The sequence below is a fragment of the Phyllostomus discolor genome, chromosome 9 (assembly GCF_004126475.2).
Source record: "Phyllostomus discolor isolate MPI-MPIP mPhyDis1 chromosome 9, mPhyDis1.pri.v3, whole genome shotgun sequence".
NCBI classification, from domain to species: Eukaryota; Metazoa; Chordata; class Mammalia; order Chiroptera; family Phyllostomidae; genus Phyllostomus; species Phyllostomus discolor.
In genome coordinates, this window is record NC_040911.2 from 51,683,628 (window position 1) to 51,706,387 (window position 22,760).

The window sequence follows — 22,760 nt, forward strand, 5'->3', positions numbered from 1 at the left end:
GATGCTGGGGCTCTTTCTGCTTCACTGTCTCATCACACAAATAGGCTTCCCATGCCCACTTGATGCTGGGGCTGGGCTAAGTGCTGCATTTGGTAACAAGCTCCATGCAGTTCCTGGCCCCCATGTTCCCATGCCCCATCTCATCCTGCTGGGGGTCACCCTCTTCTCAAAATAAGTATCTCGCTTCTTTGCACTTGAACTTTGTTTCTGGTAGGGCAGGGTAAGCACAAATCTAGAAATAAAAGGTTGATTTTTCACTGGTGCAAAGGGAAAGAGCCCTTCCTTTCCCTTTTCTTAGAGCTTTTACTCTGGAAAACTTGCAAGTTCTTTGTCTTTTTGAGGTGTATGTAAATGTTTTAAAAAGCTAAGTGGGCCTTTGCCAGTTTTACAACCCAGGAGTGTTTTTTTCTCAAGGTCCTGGGAGTCATCAATTTGAAATATTAGCCTAACTTTCAGGCAACACCTGGCTCCAAGATGCAAACTTGCCTCCTGTATCAACATGAGGAATTTATTTCTCCTTTAGATAGCAAACACAAATGACTGCTCCAATTGCCAAGTGAATTAAGGATGAATCCCGTGTGACAAATGACAAGTCCTCTCATTTGAGAACATGAAGGTGATGAGTTGCACCAGCCTGTATCGGTAAAAGGGTGAGATTTCTTGCTGTCTTTGCAGTTTCTTTAACAGAAGGCCTGTGAGGGTACCACATTCTGGGTTAATGCTTATTCAATACCATATTCCCCCCCCCCCCCCCGCCCCCCATTCCTGTGGAAAGCTTTACAGGCAGGCAGATTTTGTTTTTTGGGTTGTTTTTTTTTTAACTGTATTTCCCAACAGTTAGAAAACCGCCTGGCTGCAAAGAGCTTCGTATGAATGCGGACAACCTAAACTATAAGAATAGCTCCCACCTCCATTCCTGCACTTAAGGGAGCTGCAGTCCTCGAACCGCTCGTTGGCGTAGATCCCTAGCCAGCCCAGACAACAGTGTCCCGCAGTCCTATTTTTAGCCGCCGCAGCTTGAACTGTCACCTGACAGGCACCCGAGAGCTCCCCGCCCTCGCCACGCCCCGTCCCGCCCACGCGCAGCGCCTGGGGTGGAGCAGCTGTGGAGCCCAGATTCTGGATTCGGCAGCCCGCGCCCTGCGACCAGCGGCGATGAAGATCTGGAGCTCCGAGCACGTGTTCGGGTGAGGCCAGGCTGCGAGCCACCGTGGGGTCTGGGCCGGCGCCGGCTCCTGCTCCTGCCCCTGCCCCCCGCGCCGCTAGGGGAGGCCTAGAATGGCCAGACCGCAGACCCCGCTCTCGCAGAGCCTTACCAGCCTGACGTGAACCGTGAACCGTGCCCCCGATAGCTGCCTCGGTCTCCTAAAAAGAGGCTCAGGTAGCGTGTCCCTTCGAGGGTCGTCGTCCTGTGGCCAGACGGTGAAGGGGTGCTGTGCTGTTACGTGGAGGCGCCGCCTTGCCGCTGGAGGCTGTGGTGGGATTTCTGAAGCGCTGGGGAGGGGTCGGCCTGTCCCTTCCCGGTCAAAGGAAGGCGAGCCGGGGGCCGGGCTTCTGCTAGCCGAGTAGGGACCTAAGGCTGGCTGGGTCGGGGCGCCCTCCTTGGCAGCGCTGCTGGGAGGGGACCCGGCAAGATGACAGTACGCACTCCTCAGCCCAGCCCGGCCCGATCTCGCCTATACCCTATTGTTTGGGGCAAGGGGCACGGGGTCCTAAAGAGAGCAGAGGCTCGGAGAGGGGCCGGGTCTTTTGCTTAGATTACGCAGCTCAGCTGATCCCGAACATTAAGCCTGTTTTATGAATGAAGGGTCCAGAGCGGCCCAGGAGCTGGGGGGAAGCCAGGTACGGAGAAAGCACGTAGCAAGCTGTAGCATGGGATGCACTTGTGGGCCTGGGAGGCCTCCAAGCTAGCTTGGAAAACGGGGAGCTATTTAAAAGTGCCCTGGAGACCTATGTGGTATCTTTGTCTTAAGTCATTTGTGACACTCCGAAATTATTCTTTTATATTTTTTAAAGGAATAAAGATTTTTAAATACCCTAACCCCACTTACAAAAGCAATTTTTTTTTTTAGAAAAAAGTAAACTATTATTTTAAAAAGCTTAAAACTGCCTGAAATGGAATTGTCATCCGTTGGCCTTTTATTATGTAAACTCATTATAAACGTTTATCAGGAGGTTAAAACCTCTAAATTATTTTTAATGAGACCTTTAGACTTGATGGGATTCAATTTTAGTGTTGATTTTTGTACAGCCTGCAACCTTTCTCAAATGGGGTTTCTTGAGAGAATGACTCCAGAGATCCTTCTCTCAGTTCTCCCCAGTGGGACATCACTGGCACCGTCTAGATGCAGAGGGGTGAAGCTCAGCCAGGGCACACTGCAGGGGCCTGTACAGTGGGGCTGTCTTCTCATGGAATAGTTGACAGGACTGCTCTAGAAGTTCCTGAAATGTGGGTTGACAAGCAGAAGTGAATTGTCAGCTGTGAAAAGTCACTATTGATAAAATCCACCAATGCAAAGTATACAATTCAACAATTTTTAGTAAATTTAGATTTGTACAACCACCACTCCCATAGACTGATTTTAAAACATTTCCATCATCCTACAAAGACCCCACATGCCCATTTGTGGTCACACTCCACTACCACCCTTTGCTCCAGGCAACTGCTGGTCCACTTTTCGTTTGTACAGATTTTGCCTGGCCTGGACATTTCATATAAATGTAATCATACAACATGTGATCTTTTGTGTCTGCCTTCTTTCACTTAGTATAATTTTTTTGAGGTTTGTGCCTGTGGTAGCCTGTATTAGTACTTCATTCATTTTGTATCCCTGGCATGCTGCCAGTGCCTGGTACATAGTAGGTGCTCAGTGAAGGGCTGATGTATCTCATGGAGATCAAGATGCCATTTCAAAATGAGGGTGGTTATTCGCTAAAGGCATTTCAGTCAACCTCCAGGCTGCTGTGGACTAAGCACTGATCCCCTGCCATTGATTTTTGAAGTTGAAAGTGAAGGAAGGGCCATAATGAAAATTGACAAACATGGAATGCATCTGGCTGAGGATAATGTTGGATAGGCCCCTGTGGCTGACGGGTTGCCAATGATGTAGTAATGTGCAGTGGCACAGCAGAAAATGGGAAGCCCAGCTTTCTGGCTGTGTGTATTGAGTTGTTGGCTTAGTCCTTTAAAATCCCTGCTATATATTTTTCTTTCAGGATTCTAGATCTTTTCTTTCTCTGCTTGTTTCTTTTATATATGTGTTGTGCTATCAGATGACTATTTGATCAAAAGTTAATAAGTTTGCTCTGGAAAGGCAAGAAATAATTAGGCACAAAAACTTTTGATCATATCAAGCTTTTTCTTTTCTCCACATCCCAAAGAAACCCCAGGGACTGGAGATCAGGTACAGCAAAGAGAAACATAAACACACCTGTAGAAATGGAGAACCCTATGAGAAAGACATCTGAATTAGTGTGTGTTACCTAGATAGCATTTTTCAGATTGTCTAAATCAGGGGTGTCAGACTCATTTTCACCAGGGGCCACGTCAGCCTCAAGGTTGTCTTCAAAGGGCCAAATGTAATTTTAGGACTGTATAAATGTAACTACTCCTTAACAGTTAAGTGAGAGTTTGGTGCTGCCAAGGGGTAGAAACAAGGTGCCAGGCCAGATAAAACAAGGTGGAGAGCTGGATTCGGCCTGCAGTCCTTTTGTATGCTGCCTGTGGTCTAAATGGTAATTAAAAATATAGAACTGAAACATAAAAATGTAGAAAGGGGCATTTAAAAGTTAACATGATTATAAATTTCATCCTCACACCACTGACTTAGGTTTCAGGTAGACCTATAAAATCTTCAGGAACAGAGCGAATACAAGTAGGTTTCTGGCAGAGATTCCAGGGCCATATACAGGGTCTGTATGGAAAAACTTCAGCCATTGCTAATATAACAAGAACAGTTTTCATGGCGTTGATGTAACCTGGCAGCCAGGAGAGTGCACTGGAATGCTCATGCATGAACAATGATGACTTCACTGTACTAGTCAGTGGGGGAGGTAGACACCATTGAGTGAGCATGTGTTCTGCATGGCCATCACATTCAAAATGACTGAGCAAGTACAGCAACAAATCTACATCAAAGTTTGCATTAAGCTTGAACATACCTCCGAGGAAACTATTTGGATGATTTAGAAGGCTGTAGCTATGGGCAACTGGTGATTGGCAGTTTCATCACAACAATGCACCTGCTCATGCATCACATCTGGTGCAGAGCTTTTTGGTGAAACATCAAATCACCCAGGTGACTCAGCCCCCCTCCATCCCAAATTTGGTGCCCTGCAACTTCTGGCTTTCCCCAAAACTAAAATCGCCTTTGAGAGAGAAGAGATTTCAAATTGTCAGTGAGATTCAGGAAAACAAGCCTGGACAGTTGATGGCAATTGAGAAAACTGTGTGAGGTCCCAAGGTGCCTTCTTTGAAAGGGACTGAGGTGTCATTGTCCTATGTACAATGGTTCTTGTATTTGTATCTTCTTTAACAAATGTCTCTACATAGTATGTGGCTGGACACTTTCTGGATAGACCTTTTACTCTGTGAATTCCAACAACTACCAGGAAAGGTCTCTCCCTGGTAGATAACATCTATCTCAGGGAATTAAGGGCTTTGGAGAAGATGATGCCCTAAAGCAAACTTCCTTTCTAGCCAGAAGCAGGGAAGAGAATGCCCCTCCCCTCACTACCTTTATTTTTTTTTTAATAAGAGAAATTTAACATTATGGATAAGAATTGAAGCACCTCTCCAGTGTGGTAACCCCCTCTCCCTTTCCTCACTGGCAGATAAGATTATGAATTTGGTAGGTATCCCTCTGAATGTATATAGTCCACTTGACTACATTTACGTATTCTGTGTTTATTGTTTTAGTATAGAAATCAGTGACATCCTCTTGTACAGATCTTTTGACAATTTCCCTTTCCTCTCAATAGTATGGGTTTGAGATCTGTGTGTTGTGTGTGTGTGTATATTATATATATATGTGTGTGTGTATATTATATGTGTGTGTGTAATACATATCATAGCTCTATAACATTCCATTGTATTGAATGTTACAATTTATCCTTTGTCTTATTGAAAGGACAGTAAGTTTCCCCCCTTATTACATGTCATACTGCAGTGACCACATGTGTATAGATAATCCTGGTCCACTTAATAAGGGCCCACTTAGGCCAGCAATTTTCAACCTCAGGACTTCTTTACATTGTTAGAAAATATTGGGGACCCCAAACAGTTTTTGTTTATGTTAATTATAGGTATCCATAGATACCATATTAGAAATTAAAACTGAGAAATTAAATAATATTTATTAATTCATTAAAATTAACCATAAACCCATTACATTAACATAAAATTTTTATTTTTTAAAAAACCCTGTATCTTCCAAACTCCCCAAATAAGGGTACTATTTCCTTGTGTGTGTGTACTTTTCTTTTGTTGTTTTTGGGGGGTTGTTTGCTCATTTCTGTAGTGTCTGACTTAATAGAAGTCAGCTTGATACTCATATCTGCTTCTGCACTCAGTGATTTACAATCCATTGTTTCTGTTGAAGTATATGAATAAAACTCGGCCTCACACAGTGTGTGGATAAAACCCTGTTGGAGAAGGTAAAGTATTTTAATAGTTTTTAAAAGTATTTGTGGCTACTTTTTGCTACTATAACAAAATAGGTGGTAATTTCTCAATGTAGTTTCAGTGTAAAATCTGAAACCATAATGACTGGAGTAATTGGCCTGTCCTATGCTTTGAATGAGGCTTTCACTGGTGTATGATTTTGTGGCGTCTCACACTGGTCATTTGGAATCTGTGTTTACTTGGTTACAGCATGGGGAGGTTATCAGGTCATGGGAGTGGATACAAGTTTTCAAAAATTCCAATTTTCACTTGAAACTCAAAATTTATTTTTGGCAACAAATACTAGCAGTTGTTTTCCTTGAATTGATGGACTCATTTCATTGATTTTTGAGAAAATGTCTGCCAGATACCACAGACTAAGTAACCAAAGTTTGTCCCTGAATTGTTTCAAGTAGAAGCGGTAGGCATGGAAAGAAGCAACCAGCTGGGCCCACCACGCAAACAGCTGCCCAGCACTTCTCTGGCCTCCGTAGACCTCCATAGACCTCCATGTAAAGCAGAAGTGCTCATGCATTCTTCCTGTGACCTTTTATGTCTTATATTTGGGCCTACTGTAATTCATTTTTAGGCTTTGCTGAAGATGGTGGTATATAGCCGAATTGGCAAGGGTTGGTGAGGTTTATTGGGGTTTATTGGTTACAGAACACTCTTCTAGAGGGATAAAGCACCATCAAGTCATTTGAATTTTAGGCTGTAGCTAGTAGTACTGTGGTGAATAATTTTGTTATGTAAGTTGTTTAGTTTTAGGGTCAAACATAGTGGGCATCTAATCCTAGGCTGGGTCTTAGCTATCATGTGGTTAAAATTATTGAAAAGGAGTCAGGGAATCAAATGAATAATTTTACTATTTCATCATGAATAGTCTTTGTATTTTTAAAGATTTTATTTATTTATTTTTAGAGACAGGGGAAAGGAGGGAGAGAAACATTGATGTGAGAGAGGAACATCCATCAGCTGCCTCTTGAACGTTCACCAACCAGGGACCAAACCTGCAACCCAGCATGTGCCCCAACTGGGAATTGAACCTGTGACCCCTCACTTTGGGGAATGACACCCAATCAACTGAGCCACAGCAGTCAGAGTATCATCATGGATAGTCTTAAGAAACACTGGCGTGGTTTTCCTGAGTGCACAGCAGTGAGCAGTGACCATGAATGTAGTTTGAGGCCCTGGCCTTAATTCTGGGGAGAGGCCAGCAGTTTACTTGACACTGCTTTTGAAGTGTAAATGTCAGTAGGGTGAGAAAGACAAATCATGTCTTAGTAGCACTGTGAAACAGTTCTGACCTTGCAGACCTCCTGAAAGGGTGTGTGGACCACACTCAGAACTGCTGATCTGGGCCTCGAGTCGCTTTGGATAGGGTGCAGGAGCACTTTGCCTTATTTGTGGCTGCCTTCATGCTTTTTATTTTTTGAAACTTGATATTATGGAAATTTCAAAAGTATGAAAAAGTGGGGACTAAAATGCCCTGGCTGGGTGGCTAAGTCCTGTGCACTAAAAGGTTGAGGGTTTTATTCCCCATCGGGGAACATACCTAGGTTATGGGTTGTATCCCTGGTTGGGGGTGTATGGAAGGTAACTGATTGATGTTTCCCTCACACTGATGTTTCTGTCTCTCTCCTTCCCTTCCTCACTCCCTAAAATCAATAACATGTTCTTGGGTGGGCATTTAAAAGAAAAGTGGAGACTGGAATAATGAGTGCCCAGTGCCATCTTCCAGACTGACATTCTCTCTCTTGCAGCCAGTCTGGTTTCATGTGTCCCCACCCACTGTTCCTTCCTCCGTTTACTTTAGGCAAATCCCAGACATCCTGTAATTTTATCCCACTTCGTGTTTCTGACACCCTCACTAAGCATAGAGAGAGGCCTCGGTTATCCTTCGCATTTCCCAATGTGGGAAGGGAGAGAATCCTCCTACTGTCCTGGCACCAGCACTTTCCTCCTTGTAACTGTCTTGCAGAGGGGCACAGAGACTTCCTGCCCTGGGGACAAATTCCCACTCCGCCATGGTCTAGTCCTTCTAAACTTAGCAGTTCCTTGTGTGCCTAACACAGACAGCTGACGGAGAGGTGGGCCATGCTTTCTTGCTGTCTTTAGGTAAACTGCACTCTCAGGGGCTGTGCCAACCTCTATTACCAGTGGTCTTGTCTTCCCAGTCTCCCCCATCCTCTCCAACACTTGATTTTTCGGGTTTTGCCAGTCGAATGAGTTTTTGAATGAGTGTCAGCTATTTTCCTTTAATTTTTTAAATTTTATTTATTTATTTGCAGAAAGAGAGAGAAAGAAACATCTGTGTGAGAGAGAAACATTGATTGGTTGCCTCTCTCATGCCCCCTACCGGGGACCTGGCCCCACAACCCAAGCATGTGCCCTGGCTGGGAATCAAACCAGTGACCTTTTGGTTCCCAGGATGGCACTCCACTGAACCACACCAGACAGGGCTCAGCTATTGTTTTTAACAAAGAATTGTGTGATTCTGACTTCTGTACTTTTTATTTTAAAAATGTTATGTTTACCCTTTTCCTCCATTGTTCTGTCAATGTCTATATTAATTTGTGTGGTCATCCTGCTGTAACTAGTGGACTTATTATGTAAGTATTTTAAGTGGTTGTATTTAGTTTAAATAATTAGCTCAAAGATTCAAGGCTTCTACATAAAAGAAACATTAATGTGGAAGATATGCTTAATACAAATATATCCTCAACTTTTAGGTAGTTTTGAGTAATTTTAGAAGGCATAGCCTATTCTCCTTAAAGTAATGGTTTTTATGAGAACAACTCTCAGGAACTTGACTTGCAGGGCTCACAGATCATGTTGCTGAGAAGGCCTGCCTGCCTGTGTAACTAGGACCCTTCCTGCTTTCATGTATCTCTAGATTCTCCTTCTTCCCCAAGGTCTTAGATTGGCCATGTACCTGACAGGTCTTCCTCAGAGAAGAAAGGGCTCACTCTCTGTATCCTGTAGAGTCATTCATACCAGCCAGGTCTCAGCTCCTTCATCTCTTTGTGCTAGAGCTAGTGAGCACATTAACTTAGTGACATGATTCCATGGTTTGTAAAAGTATTTCTTTGTCAAAGAGAGACTCCTAGACCAGGCCTTGACAATTTAGAGGCCATGCAATGTAATGGAAAGGATGGAGGGTAGGGGGCTGGGTAGAACAGACTAGACCTTGTTCTAGTCTGGGCCCTGCTGCTAACTTTTTAACCTGGGAGAAGAGTTTTATGAGGATAAAATAAATTAATGGTCAATAAATTCTACTGTCTTGAAAAAGACATCAAATATGGACTAAAACCCTTCAATATGTTCACAATCTTTAGTATTTGATATAGTAACTCCATTTCTAGGAACTTATCCTAAGGAAAAATTAGGTATGTTGAAAGACTAGTGTAGACAAATGTTAACTATGGTCTTTATTTTAAAGTACAAAATGGGAAGCAATCTAAGTAACCTACCACTGGGGAACAGTTAAATGTAAATATCCACAAGATGACATATTGTGCAGCTATTTATAATCACATCTATGAAAATAGCTTTATGATATAGAAAAATGTTTGTCATTTAAATATAAAAAGCAAATGATAAGTCCATGTTATGAACACGATGCCAGTTTAATTTTTTAAAGTGTGTGTGCATGTGTGCACATAGGTCTAGTTCTTGGGTCTAGGCTGTGTCTACACATGCTGTTCAAACATGTTTGAGGGCACCTGGAAAGTGATGGTGTCATCGATACACAGGTACCTGTGCAGGAGGCTCAGATGCTTCCTGGGAGCACACACATCCTGACGGAAGGAAGAATAAGGACATTAAGTGCTGTGGGGGCAAGGTTCACCCTGAATACAGCACAGTGGCACCTGACTTGGCTCCCACCAGACTTGTGTCTGAGGTTCTGAGCCTAAAAAAGCACAGAGCTTGGGAAAGCAGTGGTGCGATGAGTACCTTGCTTGGGACCTCTGATGGCAAGAAACAAATCGGGGATAAAGGTATCCATCCCCTTACCTCAAGGGCTCAGGGCCAGAAAAGGAATGGTGTCCTGTAGGGGAAGTCTCAGGGTCAACACAGCCTTCTGAGTCTTCCACACAGATGCTGATTTTTATAACCAGAAAAATATGTGGCCTCTTCAAGTTACATACCATTTAGAAATTGAAACAAAATAGTTGCTTCTTCATAGCACATCAGTAACTGGGAGCAGTGGCCTGTTCTAGATACGCATAAGGCAGGTGTGTTGGTCTGAGATCATGGTGACAAGCTGCCAGGTGTTAAGGTGGTTGCTTAGGACAAGAAGCCTAAGTCAGTCACAGCCAAGCCTTTATTCACTGCAGCAGTGCAGGCTAGAGTCAAAAATGGTGCCAACTCCCTAGTGTTTCATCACCCCCATGGCACAGCAGGCAGGTGACAGGCAAGGGATGGGGATAATTGTCCCACTGCCCAGTAGCCCCAAACTAAAGCATTTTCTTTATGGACTGGAGGGAGGGTAAAGAGGGAGGAGGAAGTGCTGGGACAGGAAAAGTGCTGAGCCACAGGGAAGGGACCCCGGTGATGACCAAGCCTCTGCGTGGAGACCCCTGGACTAGGACTGCAGACCTGCTGAGTGCTGCTGCCAGGGCCTGAGTTCTTGTTTGTTCCCGAGGTCCCTGCCGAGGCCTGGTGGCACAGCGTTCTGACTGCCTGAGGTTGGCTCAGAAGGATCACAGAATCCAGGATTTGGGTCTGGACCTGGACACCTCAGATATATTTGTTTGAATATACCTTTAGTTAAAACCAAAAGAAAAAGCTTTTTTTCATTTCCTGCTGTGGCTTACAGCATCTCTGGCTCCCAGCACCATGCTGGCATACTTTACAAATCATAGGGATTGCTTGCTTATGCTGGGTGATTGTATTTTCCCTCCAGCCACCCTTGGGACCAAGTCATCAAAGCTGCTATGAGGAAGTACCCAAATCCGATGAACCCCTGTGTCGTGGGAGTCGATGTGCTGGAGCGCAGTGTGGACGGCTGTGGCCGGCTTCACAGCCACCGCCTCCTCAGCACTGAGTGGGGGCTGCCCGGCCTTGTGAGAGCGGTGAGCCTGCGCTGCCTGCCCCTGCTGGTACCTGCCCTGCCCCAATACACCTGTACCACCCAGCTGGTACCTACTTTGCTTTCATTACACCTGCATCACCCCAGCTGTATCCCTTTGCCCTGGCTGGCACCCATCTGCAGAAAATGATAACCTTCCCTTTGACCCAGAGCATCCACTCTGGGTTTCTGGGAGGCCCAAGAGATGATGTGTTTCCCTGTAAACTTCACTGAACTCTCTATCTCCATGGGTCCTGACACATCTGACACATGACATGGCTCCCACATCCTTAGCCACCCACCCTCGAATCCTCTCTGGCATCACTCCACAGTGTTGGATCTGTTCAGGCTACTGTAGCAAAATACCACAGATTAGGGGCTTAAATCACAGACATTTGTTTTCTCTCTGTTGTGGAGGCTGGAAGTCTGAGAGCAAAGATGCCAGTAGGGTGGTTTCCTCTGAGAACCATGAGGGATGGTTCTGTTGCAGCCTCTCCTTGGCTCATAGAAGGCTGCCCTCCTGCCACCTCCTCACAGGGTTTACCCTCCTGCTGACCCCTGAACTCTGCATGGCGCCTGCCCTCCCTTCCTCTCTCCCTCCTGCACTCTGCTACCAGCAGAGGGGCCTTTCCTGCACTCCTACCCACCCCACTGTGTTTTTTGTCAAAGCATTTATCACTGTCAAACATTCAACTTTACTCAGATTCATTCATTTGCTCAGTGTCTGTCCCAGCTGCCAGAACAGGAACCTGGAGCTGCTGCACTGGGCCTGTTGGTCACTGCACCCCCGTTGTGCGGATAAGTGAATTAGTAAATGAAATGGTGGTGTGTGTTTGACCCTACAAAATGAAATTTTAACACATCATTATGCTAGTTTTGCTTTGTTTTTTAGATTTTGGGAACCACTAGGACTTTGACATACATCAAAGAACATTCTGTTGTGGATCCAGTGGAAAAGAAAATGGAACTTTGCTCCACCAATGTAAGCAATGACCTAAGATGAGAAAGGTGCTTGGTATGTCTTGGTGATGGTGCGTAATGGCTTCGTTTAATTTTATATCCAGCCCATCTTTTGTCTCAGTGATCATTTATTTTTAATAGGCTGAACTTATCTAGTAGTATTATACTTACTTTATTCCAATACAATAAACGTATAGAAAATGCACATAATGATGATTTGTGACAGAGTGAACACTCCTACGTAACCAGCAGACAGATCAGGAGACAGAATGTGACCAGCCGCCACACTTCCCCTCCCCCACCCTTGCTCCCTTCCAGGATTTCCACCCCCACACCCAGGATAACTGCTCTCCTGACTTACAAATTTAGCAGTAATTTTATTTTTCCTTGGATTTAGCAGTAATTTAAAAGCAACTTACCTTCTTTACTCCTTCTCACTTCTCTTAATTAAAAAATTTTATATTGGCCTAATGCACACTCATAAAACATGTTGGAGAAAATGCAATGGGCTAGGAACGTGGTTTACTTTATAAAACCTTACTGTGTGGATCATGTCACTGTATGCTGGCAGATGAGGTTCTGAACCACTTGCATTTTTTGGTATACCATCCGTGGCCTTTGCCAATGGCCCCTTTCCTTTGTCACCAGCAGCCCTTCTGTGTAAAGTCACAGGGAGCCTTGCGGGTGTTAAAAAAGGAAAGTCTAAGGGCAAGATGCCAGTAGGGTGGTTTCTGATCCTTAACTTTTTACCCCCAACCCATGTGCCATTCCTGACAATGTACATATTGTTTTCTTTCCTCTACTTGGAAAATTCCACTTTGTCCTTCTCAAAAGCTGAGTTTTCAGTAAAGAAGGATTGCTTATGCTACAGTGAGGTCTAGTGGAAAGGAAAGAGGGTATGGAGTAGGACAGATGGGAACCTATGTCCTGAAATTATCACTGAATAGCTGTATGACTGCATATGGTCCTTGTTAACCTTTTCTGGGTCTCAAGAACAAATCTCATAATGGTGTTGTAAGGATTAATGAAGGGAAATAAGGTTTATAAAATACAGAGCCTAGCATAAAAATATTACACATAAAATGATAATACCTAATCCAAGTTTAATTGTTAATGTTGATAAATATTTCCATACACTGTAATAACTAACTAATGAGACTCTTGATTACTTTGCACTTAATAAGAGGAAAGAGATTTCCTAGCTAAACACTTTGCTGGAACAGAGAGGCCAGGCAGGGGACTTCAGTGGAAGATCATTACATGAGCAAAAAAAATAAGTGCTTTAAGTTTGTTAGTGCTAGAAGATTATATTGCTTTTGACCACTAAAATTTTTTTTAAAAATTGTCTTATATTGGAATTGGCTCTTTGCTAAGAGAGCATGTTGGGTTTAACAAGGATAAAATGCTATTGGTCAATGTGGCAGCCACGTGTGGCTGTTTCCATTTAAATTAATTAGGATTATGTAGAATTAAAAAAATAATTGCCTCAGTCATACTAGCCACATTTCAAGTGTTCATTGACCACACATGTTTAGTGGCTTCGGCAATGAACAGCACAGATATGGGACATTTCTAACATTACAGAAAATTCTGTGGGACAGTGCTATTCTAGAGCTCCAGTTTTTAAATAGCTTTTAATAGAAAATATTAAAAATGCACATGAGTGGCTATTTGGTTTGCAGGAAACAGCACTGGAGGAGACAATACCTAGACAACCTTGCTGTCACTGTCTGTACAGGTTTAGGGCTCTGCCCTGTGAACCTCCAGGACTCAGGGTCCCAAAGCCAGAGTCTGCCACTGATGGGTAGGGAACTTCCTGCTTGTTCACCTGCTCGCTAACCCATGAATATTTTGTCTTTTTCTGCTGAGGGTTTGGCAGTTTGAAAATATAGGTCTCCCTGCTATCCAAAAGTAGAGTGTTCCTATGAAAACTTAGGTCAGCCAAAGTGATATAAAGTGAAGAAGCGATTTACTTAGGACACATCTTGGTAATCATACCCAAAATAAATGGAGATAAAGCACAGACACAGTTCACAGCTCTGGGGCTGGATGCTGAGACACTGAGTGGGTTCCTGGGGAAGGAGCTTTTGGGGGCCTCGTTCACTGCTTGGGGTGTGCACTGCCTCTGTAAGGACTTGCTGCAAAACCAATGCTGAACGGGGTTTTTGCTTTTCATCTTTTTTCATAAAAGCAAAGATCCCCTTCAGATTTCTATCAGTTAGTGAAAACAGGGACTTACGCAGGGACTTCTCTCCTAAAAGCAAAGTGGAACACGCAAACTTTGAAAAAGTGGGGATACCTGTCCCTTGAAGGCCAGGCCCAGCTCAGGTTTGGGTGGGTGGTGGAGACAGGGCAACTGACAGTCACTGGGAGCAGCAGCCAGGGCACCGTTTCCCTGAGACTTAATGTGGTGGTGCCTTCTGGGCCTAAATGTTTCTTCTGCTCTAGCTTCAGTAAGTGCTGATTTGGGGATGAAAGGGTGTGGGCAGATGGTTTGGGAAGAAATGCAAGAGAAGTAGAACCTAAAGTCATTGTTCCTTTTTTCAAGATCACACTCACAAACTTGGTGTCGGTGAACGAGAGGTTGGTGTACACACCCCATCCAGAAAACCCTGAAATGTACGTGATCTTGCTCTGGCATTGATATGCCGAACTCCAAGGTCAGGGCGGGGTGGAGTCTCCCCTCTCTTAGGGCTGCTTAGCCAGCCTTTTTACTTCTTGCTCTTCCGTAGGACTGTGCTCACACAAGAAGCCATCATCACTGTGAAAGGGATCAGCCTTGGCAGCTATCTGGAAAGTTTAATGGCCAACACAATATCATCTAATGCAAAGAAGGTATGGATCTCATTTTGGGCCCTGTGTGTGCTGTAGTTGGTAAGTGCCGGCATAAGCAGGTGAAAAGCGTAGTGCCATAAGTCCGTAAGTGCTGGGCCCTCTGTCTAGTTGAACTTGTAATGCCACAGCATGTCCCACATTTACATTCAAAACCAGAAGCAAAGGAGACCATCCGAGGGACAAGTGCAGGGTGAACCCAAATGAGGCAAAGAGCCAAAATATCGTCGTCTCACTTAACACAACAAACCCCACCCATCAAAAAAAATGTGTTTGCATTGTCAGGCAGGATATTCCGGATTTTTCATATTTAGTAGGCATTATGTGGTTTTGGCCAAACCTCTCCACTTGCAAAGTTTCCCTGGAATCAGCTGCCAGTCCCTGCAGGATCAGGGAGTGAGCTTGGTGGAGGTGAGATGAGAAAGGATGCAGCCAGGAGGCCATCCTCCCCAGGGTCCCTAGGGGGAGGGCTCAGCCTTCGAGAGGCAGAGACCACTCACAGAACCCAGGTTGCCCCTCTCCAGCAGAGCTGTTGGAGAGAGCTTGGACATGTGCAAGTTCAAGTCTTGCTATTCCCCAGAGCAGGGCCTTGGCTTTTTACCTTAGCTTACCTCATAGGCTCACATCTTCCCCAGGCTGTTCTTGCTTTGCTTCCATCCCTGGCTTTTCGTCTCCCCCTTTCTCCTGTTTTTTTTTGTTTGTTTGTTTTGTTTTGTTTTGTTTTTATTTTTACAGAAGTGATTCTTTATTTTGAGGATCAGTTGGATGCTGCCTAAGCTGTATTTCCTACTCTGCTTAAGTCACAAACAACTTAGTGGAAAACCACTTATGGCTTGCATTTAAGTCTAGAAGAGCCCATCTGCCCCATTGCTTAGAAAAATCCAATTTGAGGGCCCTGGATGGTGTAGCTCAGTGAATTGAGCGTGGGCTGTGAACCAAAGCATCACAGGTTCGATTCCCAGTCAAGGCACATGCCTGGGTTGCAGGCTACAGCCCCCAGCAACCGCACATTGATGTCTCTCTCTCTATCTCTCTCTCTTTCTCCCTCCCTTCCCTCTCTATAAATAAATAAATAAAATATTTTTAAAAAAGAAATATAATTTGAGAAATGCAGTCACTTAGCTCCATTCAGGGAAGGCAGGGGAACCACAGTGCCGGACGCTGCACTCATTGTCTCCACAGCAAGACCTCCAGGGAAGACACAGAACCTTATTGACCTTGTGTCCAGGAGGGAGTAAATACTGGCTGAGACCAAACTTCAGACCTTTGAGAAAAATTAGGATAAACTCACTGTGGCCAAATACAATTTTTATTCACTTATTTTAGGGGTTATTGTGTTGAAGACCTGCCAGAGATTCAGTTGTCCCTCTAGCTATAGTTATGATTTGATAGCATCCCTGGTCAGTTGGAGAGATGCCTGGGACAGCTGGTAGTCCGAGGGTGGGCACAGGAGATGGAGAGGTGTGTCATCCAGGGGTTCAGGAACCTCAGCTTAGGGACAATGCATGGAGGAGGCCATGAGGGTGGCTGCTGTTTCCCTTTGTCTTGCATTGCGGAGGTCACAGTGTGGATCAGGAGTGCCAGTGTCAGTATAGCCTAACCTAATGCAAGAATTTTAGGCAGAGCACTTACCACCTCATTTCTGAACTTGAGAAACTGCCTGCTTCTAGTGAAAGATGGCTCACAAATGGTTACTGCTGTAACTTTAAAATTGCAGTACTTTCCTTCTGCCGTTTAAATTACAGGCTTATAGCTGCCATCTGCAGTAACAGGCAGATTTCTTACAGCATGTTGAAATCCCTCTTTGTTGCTCCAGGGGTGGGCTGCTATTGAGTGGATAATTGAAAACTCTGAAAGCGCTGTGAGCTAATGGGATCTGCACCTACACCTTTTGATGAACAATGGTAACTACACTATTCTTTAACCTGGTAGAGAACTTAGCAACTTGCTAACCCCGTGCATGGTGTGCGGTGCTGGATGGGTGTGTATGAGATGGAGCTGCGTGTGAGTCTCCAGGCCCTGTGCTCCATAGTACCTTCGGTAGAGAGAAAACCACTGGGTTCATCATCTTCCTAATTCATCTCCTTGTTTCATGGCAGGAGTTATTTTCAAGGGAAACCTGAATGCTTGTTATCTTGTCTCTAATGAAGTACTTGGTTACATTTCCTACAACTTGTGTATGATGAAGAGGTGTTCATTATTAGGTCCAGACCGAGTTAGAGGCTGAGATCGTGGCAGGGCTTTTCATTTGGAGTAGGACTAAAGCATTTGCACACATTCTCATGAAGACCACTTGGTGCCCTTGCGCCGTGCTGCGAGGAAAAACTTGGCTCACCTCCTTGCTCCCTCAGGCCAGCACCTGGCCATGCACCTGCCATACGCCATTTCCTTTTAGTGGCCAAAGCCATTTTTAGCACCTCCTTGAGCTACACAAACATCCCTTGGTTTCTTAGGTCAGCAGTGTCTGCCTGTCAGAACTGATCTGACACTTAATTGGTCAGCAGTGATTTTCCTACCTCACAGGAAAGTCAGAGTTTCCCGCTGCCCTCTGTTCAGGAAATCCCTACTCCCCTGCCTTGAAACTCCCACCTGTTGACTTTCTCACTGTGCTGATCTGGGCCCCACTTCCCATGGTCAGTCTGGCTGGCTGGCTGGCAGCATCTGTATACACATTTGGTGTGTCTGTCAGCAAACGAGAGCCATCGGGTTCAGGCTTCTTTGAGAACTTCTTGCTGATTTTTCTTAAGTCACTGAAGTTTAGGTTTGCCAGACACCTTTACCTTGAACCCAAAGTCATGGTCTGTGACTGGTTCTCTTTTCTTCCCTGGATGCACCACTAAGGTGGCTGCATGTGGAGGGCCTGCCTGCTGGGCGAGCATGGTGTGTATGGGCAGCGTGGTGTGTGTGATGGTGTCACTTTGGATTGTGGACTCTGTTACATGCAGTTTGCTCGTACTAACCTGCCTCAATCTTTAATCAGATGCCTCATCCCAAAAATCAAAGAGGAAAGAAAGAGAGAAAAAAAGAAAGGAAGAAAGAAGCGAGCCCTAGATGCGGTTCACCAGCCCAGTCTGAGAGAGGTGTGAAATCTGCTGGAACCTGCTGCAACCTGCTGCCTGCCCGTTCATAGCCCCCACAGGCTCCTTGTGGTGACCTCCCAGGACAGAAGGCCTGGCTGAAGCGCAGGTGGAGTTCTAGTCCATTGCAGAGTGTGACCCAGAGGAGGAAGAACTCTGACAGGAGGAAGACAGGACCCTGAAGCTGCCACTTTGTCATCCTGATTGCTGACCAGGGTCCCGGGAACTGGCCCTGCTCACAGCCCAGTTGCCCCATGCCAGCAGTTAGTCAGATTGTTCTTGTGCCTTGTCTATTTTCTGCTTAGCAGCAGCTCCCAGCTCTTTCTTGCCAGTTCTTGGGATCTCACTAAATAGCTTTTTTTCTTTTCAGAGAGCTGCCCATTTCCCTCCAATACCTCTGAAATGATAGTCTTTACCACCAGCCTCTTCACACATATCTGGCTACCATGTGTCATTTGAGATGATGTTGCCACGTTCTCTTCTCATCACTGCAGAAAATCTGCATTCCCCACAGTAGGGGCGTCCACCCTCAGCGGCGATGTGTCTGGCTGACAGTACTGTGAGCTTTCCAATCAGGGACAGATTGGTCAGGAGAGCAAAGCACTCTGTCTTCAGCCTGCAGCGAGTTTGTCCAGCCACCCTAGACCAGTGACCCCAAGTGGTGAAGGCCCGTGTCACTTCTCACCATTCAGACCTGTCCTCACGGAGAGAGAGCCACTGTCAAGAGGTGGTGGCAGCAGCACTCGTGATTGTAAGCACTCTGCCATCCAATTAGATTCAAGGCACTTCCAAATTGAGAGTTTTAATTTTCCCATTTTCCAAAATAAAATGAACAACTTCTTTCAATATATTGCAAATTATAAAAATTTTAGAGAAGGCCTCTCCATAAAGGGTGGGTAGAGCTGTTTCACTATGTTTTATTAGGTAAACTAATTATTTGATACTAATTGTTTTACTTGTTTGATAATAGTAATTCCAATCCAAAATGAAATTACATTTTTATCAGACTGTTTAATGAATATAGCTTAAGGTAAAATAGAGTTAAAAAATTTATGACAAAAGAAAACTCTTACCCCTTCTGCAGAGTAAGGCTCAACCCTTCTAAGAGACTTGGAAATTCTTTGGCAGTTTCTGCCATTTATTGCTAGATTTTTAAATAAATAAGCATATTGTACTATTTCTTGATTCAGCAATTTCAGATATTACCTGTTGACTTCCTGTTGTGGTAGATTATTATTTTACTTCTCTTACAGCTTCTCTCCCTCCCTCATTTCTCCAGTATAGCTATATTGTAATTTATGGCGAAAAGTGCATTCATAGTTTCCAAAATTTTGAAAATGCATTACCAAGCCAAATCTAAGTACCATAATTGTGTTTTCTTAATATAACTTTTTCCCTCGAATGTACTACTAATCTTATTTTTTCACCAATTGAATTTTATTTTTTAAAAGTCTCTGGCTGAGTCCTTCTACATTGCTTATCTACTCTCCACAGCACCCATAGTGTCATTTTCCATGGGCCAGACCTTGGAGGTAGCACCTCCCTTTCTGGTTTCCGGGTGCTCTCCTTCTTGGAAGCCTGGTATCACTGTCCTCCAACCAAGCAGCCACAGGGCTATCTTCATTCCTGGGCATTTCCTTGGCCCGCCTCCTTTCCCAGAACCCTCTTCTCCTGGATTCACTCCCTTCACTCCCTTCCTCTATGTCCTAATCTAGAAGGGGAAGGATATCTTGTAGTAGCTCCTAAGAGTTGGTGCATCTGAAAGTGTCTATTCTGTTCTCATGATTCATTCATAGCTTGGCTGAACATATGATTCTAGATAAAAAAGAAATATTTTCACTCTAAATTTTACAGGCATTGCTCCATTGTTTTGCACTCTGATTCTTGATTCTCTGTCTGTGGACTTTTTTTCTCTGAATGCTTTTAGGATCTTTTTATCTCTGATGTTGTGAAATGCCATATGGTTAAGTCTTATTTGAAGTGCTCTTTTAAAATTCACTATGTTGGCCCTGGCTGGTGTGGCTCAGTGGGCTGAGCGCCAGCCTGCAGACCAAAAGGTCACCGGTTTGATTCCTGGTCAGGGCACATGCCTGGGTTTTGGGTTAGGTCCCTGTCTAGGGGTGTGCACCAGGCAACTGATTGATGTATCTCTCATGCATCATTGCTTCTCTCCTTCTCTTTCTCCCTCCCTTCATCTCTATCTAAAATAAATAAAATCTTTTAAAAAATTCACTGTGTTATATGTGTTAAATTCCTGGTATGTAAGATATTATTAGGGGGAAGTGAGTGAAGGGTACACAGGACATTCCTGTGCCATTTTGCAGTGTCCTGTGAATCTATAATAATTTCAAAACTAAAATTTAAAAAAAAATCTGACATCACGAAAAAGAGGAGAGATGGATGCTCCAAGAATCAGTCCTTCCAATGAAACAACCAATAAGCTGGTAGCAATAACAGAACCACCTTTGTTTGCTAGTTTATTTTGTTCATTAGATTCCACATATGAGTGAAATTATATGGTACTGTTCTTTTTCTGCCTGGCTTATTTACTTAGCATAATACTCACCAGGTGTATACATACTGTCACAAAGGGTAAGATTTCTTTCTTTTTATGGTCAAGCAGTATTCCATTGTGTAAGTGTACTACAGCTTTTTTATCCAGTCATGTACTGATGGGCTCTCGGGCTGCTTCCAAATTTTGGCTATTGTAAATGCTACAATGCACAAGAGGGTACATATATTCTTTTGATTTAGTGTTTTGGGTTTCTTCAGATATATTTCCAGAAGTGGAATCAGTGGGTCATAAGGCATTTCCAGTTTTAATTTTTTGAGGTATCTCCATACTGCTTTCCACAGTGGTTGTACCAATCTGCATTCCCACCAACAGTGCATGAGGGTTCCATTTTCTCCATATCCTCGTCAGCACTTGTTGTTTGTTGATTTATTGATGATGGCCATTCTGACAGGTGTGAGATGATATCTCATTGTGGTTTTAATTTGCATCTCTGATGATTAGTGATGTTCAGCATCTTTTCATATGTCTATTGGCCATCTGTATGTCCTCTCTGGAAAAGTGGCTATTCAGTTCCTTTGCTCATTTTTAAATTGGATTGTTTTCTTTGTGTTGAGTTTTATAAGTTCACTGTAAGTTTGGATATTAATGCCTTATCAATGTATCATTGGTGAATATGTTCTCCCATTTAGTGGATTGTCTTTTTATTTTGTTGATGGTTTCCTTTGTTGTGCGAAAACTTTGTAATCCCATTTGTTTATTATTAATGTTATTATTTTTGTCTTCCTTGGCCAAGATGATATATCAGAAAAAATACTGCTACTAGAAATGTCCAAGATTTTACTATCTATGTTTACTAGGATGTTTTAGTTTCAAGTCTAACATTTAAGTCTTTAATCCATTTTGAGTTTATTCTTGTATATGGTATAAGAAGGTGGTCTAGTTTCATTTTTTGGCACATATCTGTTCAGTTTTCCCAATCAACACAATTGGATAGACTGTCTTTATTCCATTGTATGTTTTTGCATTCTTTGTCAAATATTAATTGACCATAAAGGCATGAATTTATTTCTGGGCTTTCTATTCTGTTCCATTGATCTATATGTCTGTTTTCTGCCAGTGTCATGCCCATGCAGTTTTGATTTCTGTGGCCTTATAGTATAGTTTGATATCAGGTAGTGTGATTCCTCCAACTTTGTTGATTTTTCTCAAGATTGCTGTGGCTATTTGGAGTCTTTTGTGGTTCCATATAACAGAATCAACTTGTAGAATTATGGATTCTAATCAAATACTTAAACCAGGGGTGTCTGACCTTTTGGTATCTCTGGACCGCATTGGAAGAAAAGTTGTCTTGGGCCATACATCAAATACATTGTGACACATAATCACAAAAAAATCTCATAGTGTTTTAAGGAAATTTATGATTTTGTATTGGGTCACATTTATAGCCATCCTGGGATGCATGTGGCCTGTTGGCTGTAGGTGGGACACCCCTGAAACCAACCAGGGAAGCAGTTAATCTTAATTAACCTACTCCGCAGGTGTTGGACTTGCCAGCCTTCATAATCATGTGAGCCAATTCCTGAAAATAAATTTTTGATTCCTTAAAATTAAATCTAGATATATGTGCATATATGTATAGATAACACACATACACATATTGATTCTGTTTCTCTAAAGAACCCTTAATAATACATTATTGAAGCTAAATTGGTATTAATTCAAACTACATTATATAAATATAAGATGTTAATTATAATTACCAGGGTAACCAGTGAGAAGATAACTAAGACTATATACAGAAAAGGATTCAAAGGGAGAATCAAAATGGTATACTAGGAAAAAAATCACACACAACAGAAGGCAGTGTGGAAGACTTTGGGTACAAAAAGTTGTGAAATTTATAGAAAACAGCAAAATGTAAGAAGGTAATTCTTTAGCAGTAATCACTTTAAAGGTAAATGAATTAAATTAAAAAATTAAAAGACAAATTGGCAGAATGAATGAAAAAACATGATTATACTATTTATGCTGTCTACAAAAGACTCACTTTGGATCGAAAGACAAATAGGTTGAAATGTGAAAAGGGGGAAATAATAGTCTATGCAAAGAGGAACCCAAAAAGAGCTGGGTGGGCACACTAAGAAAAAAAACAAAACCCATCCATTAAGCCCTAGCCAGATGGCTCATTTGGTTGGAGCATCATCCCATACACCAAAAGGCTGCAGGTTTGATCCCTGGTCAGGACACATAACTAGGCTGTAGGTTTGATACTTGGTTGGGGCATGAATGGGAGGCAACTGATTGATGTGTTTCTCTTACACCAGTGTTTCTCTCTCTGTCTCCCTCCCTCTCTAAAATCAATAAACATATCCTTGGGTGAGGATTTATAAACAACAGACTTTATACAAGAGATGAAGGACATATATATTGATAAAAGGGTTAAATCATAAAATAAAAGTTATAACCATATACACACCAAATGACAGAACCATTAAATATATAAAAACAAACAGAACTGAGGGGAGAAATAGACAATACTGCAATAGTTGGAGACTTCAATAATCCACTTTCAATAATGGAATAGAACATCAGACAAAAGATCAATAAGGAAATGGACGACTTGAACAACACCATAAACCA

At 43.2% G+C, this 22,760-nt stretch overlaps 1 protein-coding gene across 3 annotated transcripts; it reads left to right on the top strand.

Moving 5' to 3' along the window:
* Window positions 1-1,079: 1,079 nt before the first annotated feature.
* PRELID3A (PRELI domain containing 3A) lies at window positions 1,080-19,285 on the top strand. Of its 3 annotated transcripts, XM_028524108.2 has the most exons (7): window positions 1,080-1,187; window positions 10,572-10,740; window positions 11,629-11,718; window positions 14,245-14,315; window positions 14,429-14,531; window positions 16,345-16,432; window positions 17,509-18,782. In XM_028524108.2, exons 1-6 carry the CDS (start codon window positions 1,156-1,158, stop codon window positions 16,396-16,398), a joined length of 519 nt encoding a protein of 172 aa, XP_028379909.1. In that variant the 5' UTR covers window positions 1,080-1,155; the 3' UTR covers window positions 16,399-16,432; window positions 17,509-18,782. The 3 variants fall into 3 exon arrangements, with proteins under 3 accessions (XP_028379909.1, XP_035865237.1, XP_035865236.1); XM_036009344.1 differs by lacking the exon at window positions 17,509-18,782 and having other exon boundaries at window positions 16,274-16,352; XM_036009343.1 differs by lacking the exons at window positions 1,080-1,187; window positions 16,345-16,432 and adding an exon at window positions 8,148-8,733 and having other exon boundaries at window positions 17,509-19,285.
* The last annotated feature ends 3,475 nt before the right edge of the window (window positions 19,286-22,760 follow it).

Excerpts from the sequence above, each read along its gene's own strand:
- PRELID3A (XM_036009343.1), top strand. Across the intron at positions 11,719-14,244 it reads TGGAACTTTGCTCCACCAAT|ATCACACTCACAAACTTGGT; the intron begins GTAAGCAATGAC and ends CCTTTTTTCAAG. Across the intron at positions 14,532-17,508 it reads TATCATCTAATGCAAAGAAG|ATGCCTCATCCCAAAAATCA; the intron begins GTATGGATCTCA and ends ATCTTTAATCAG.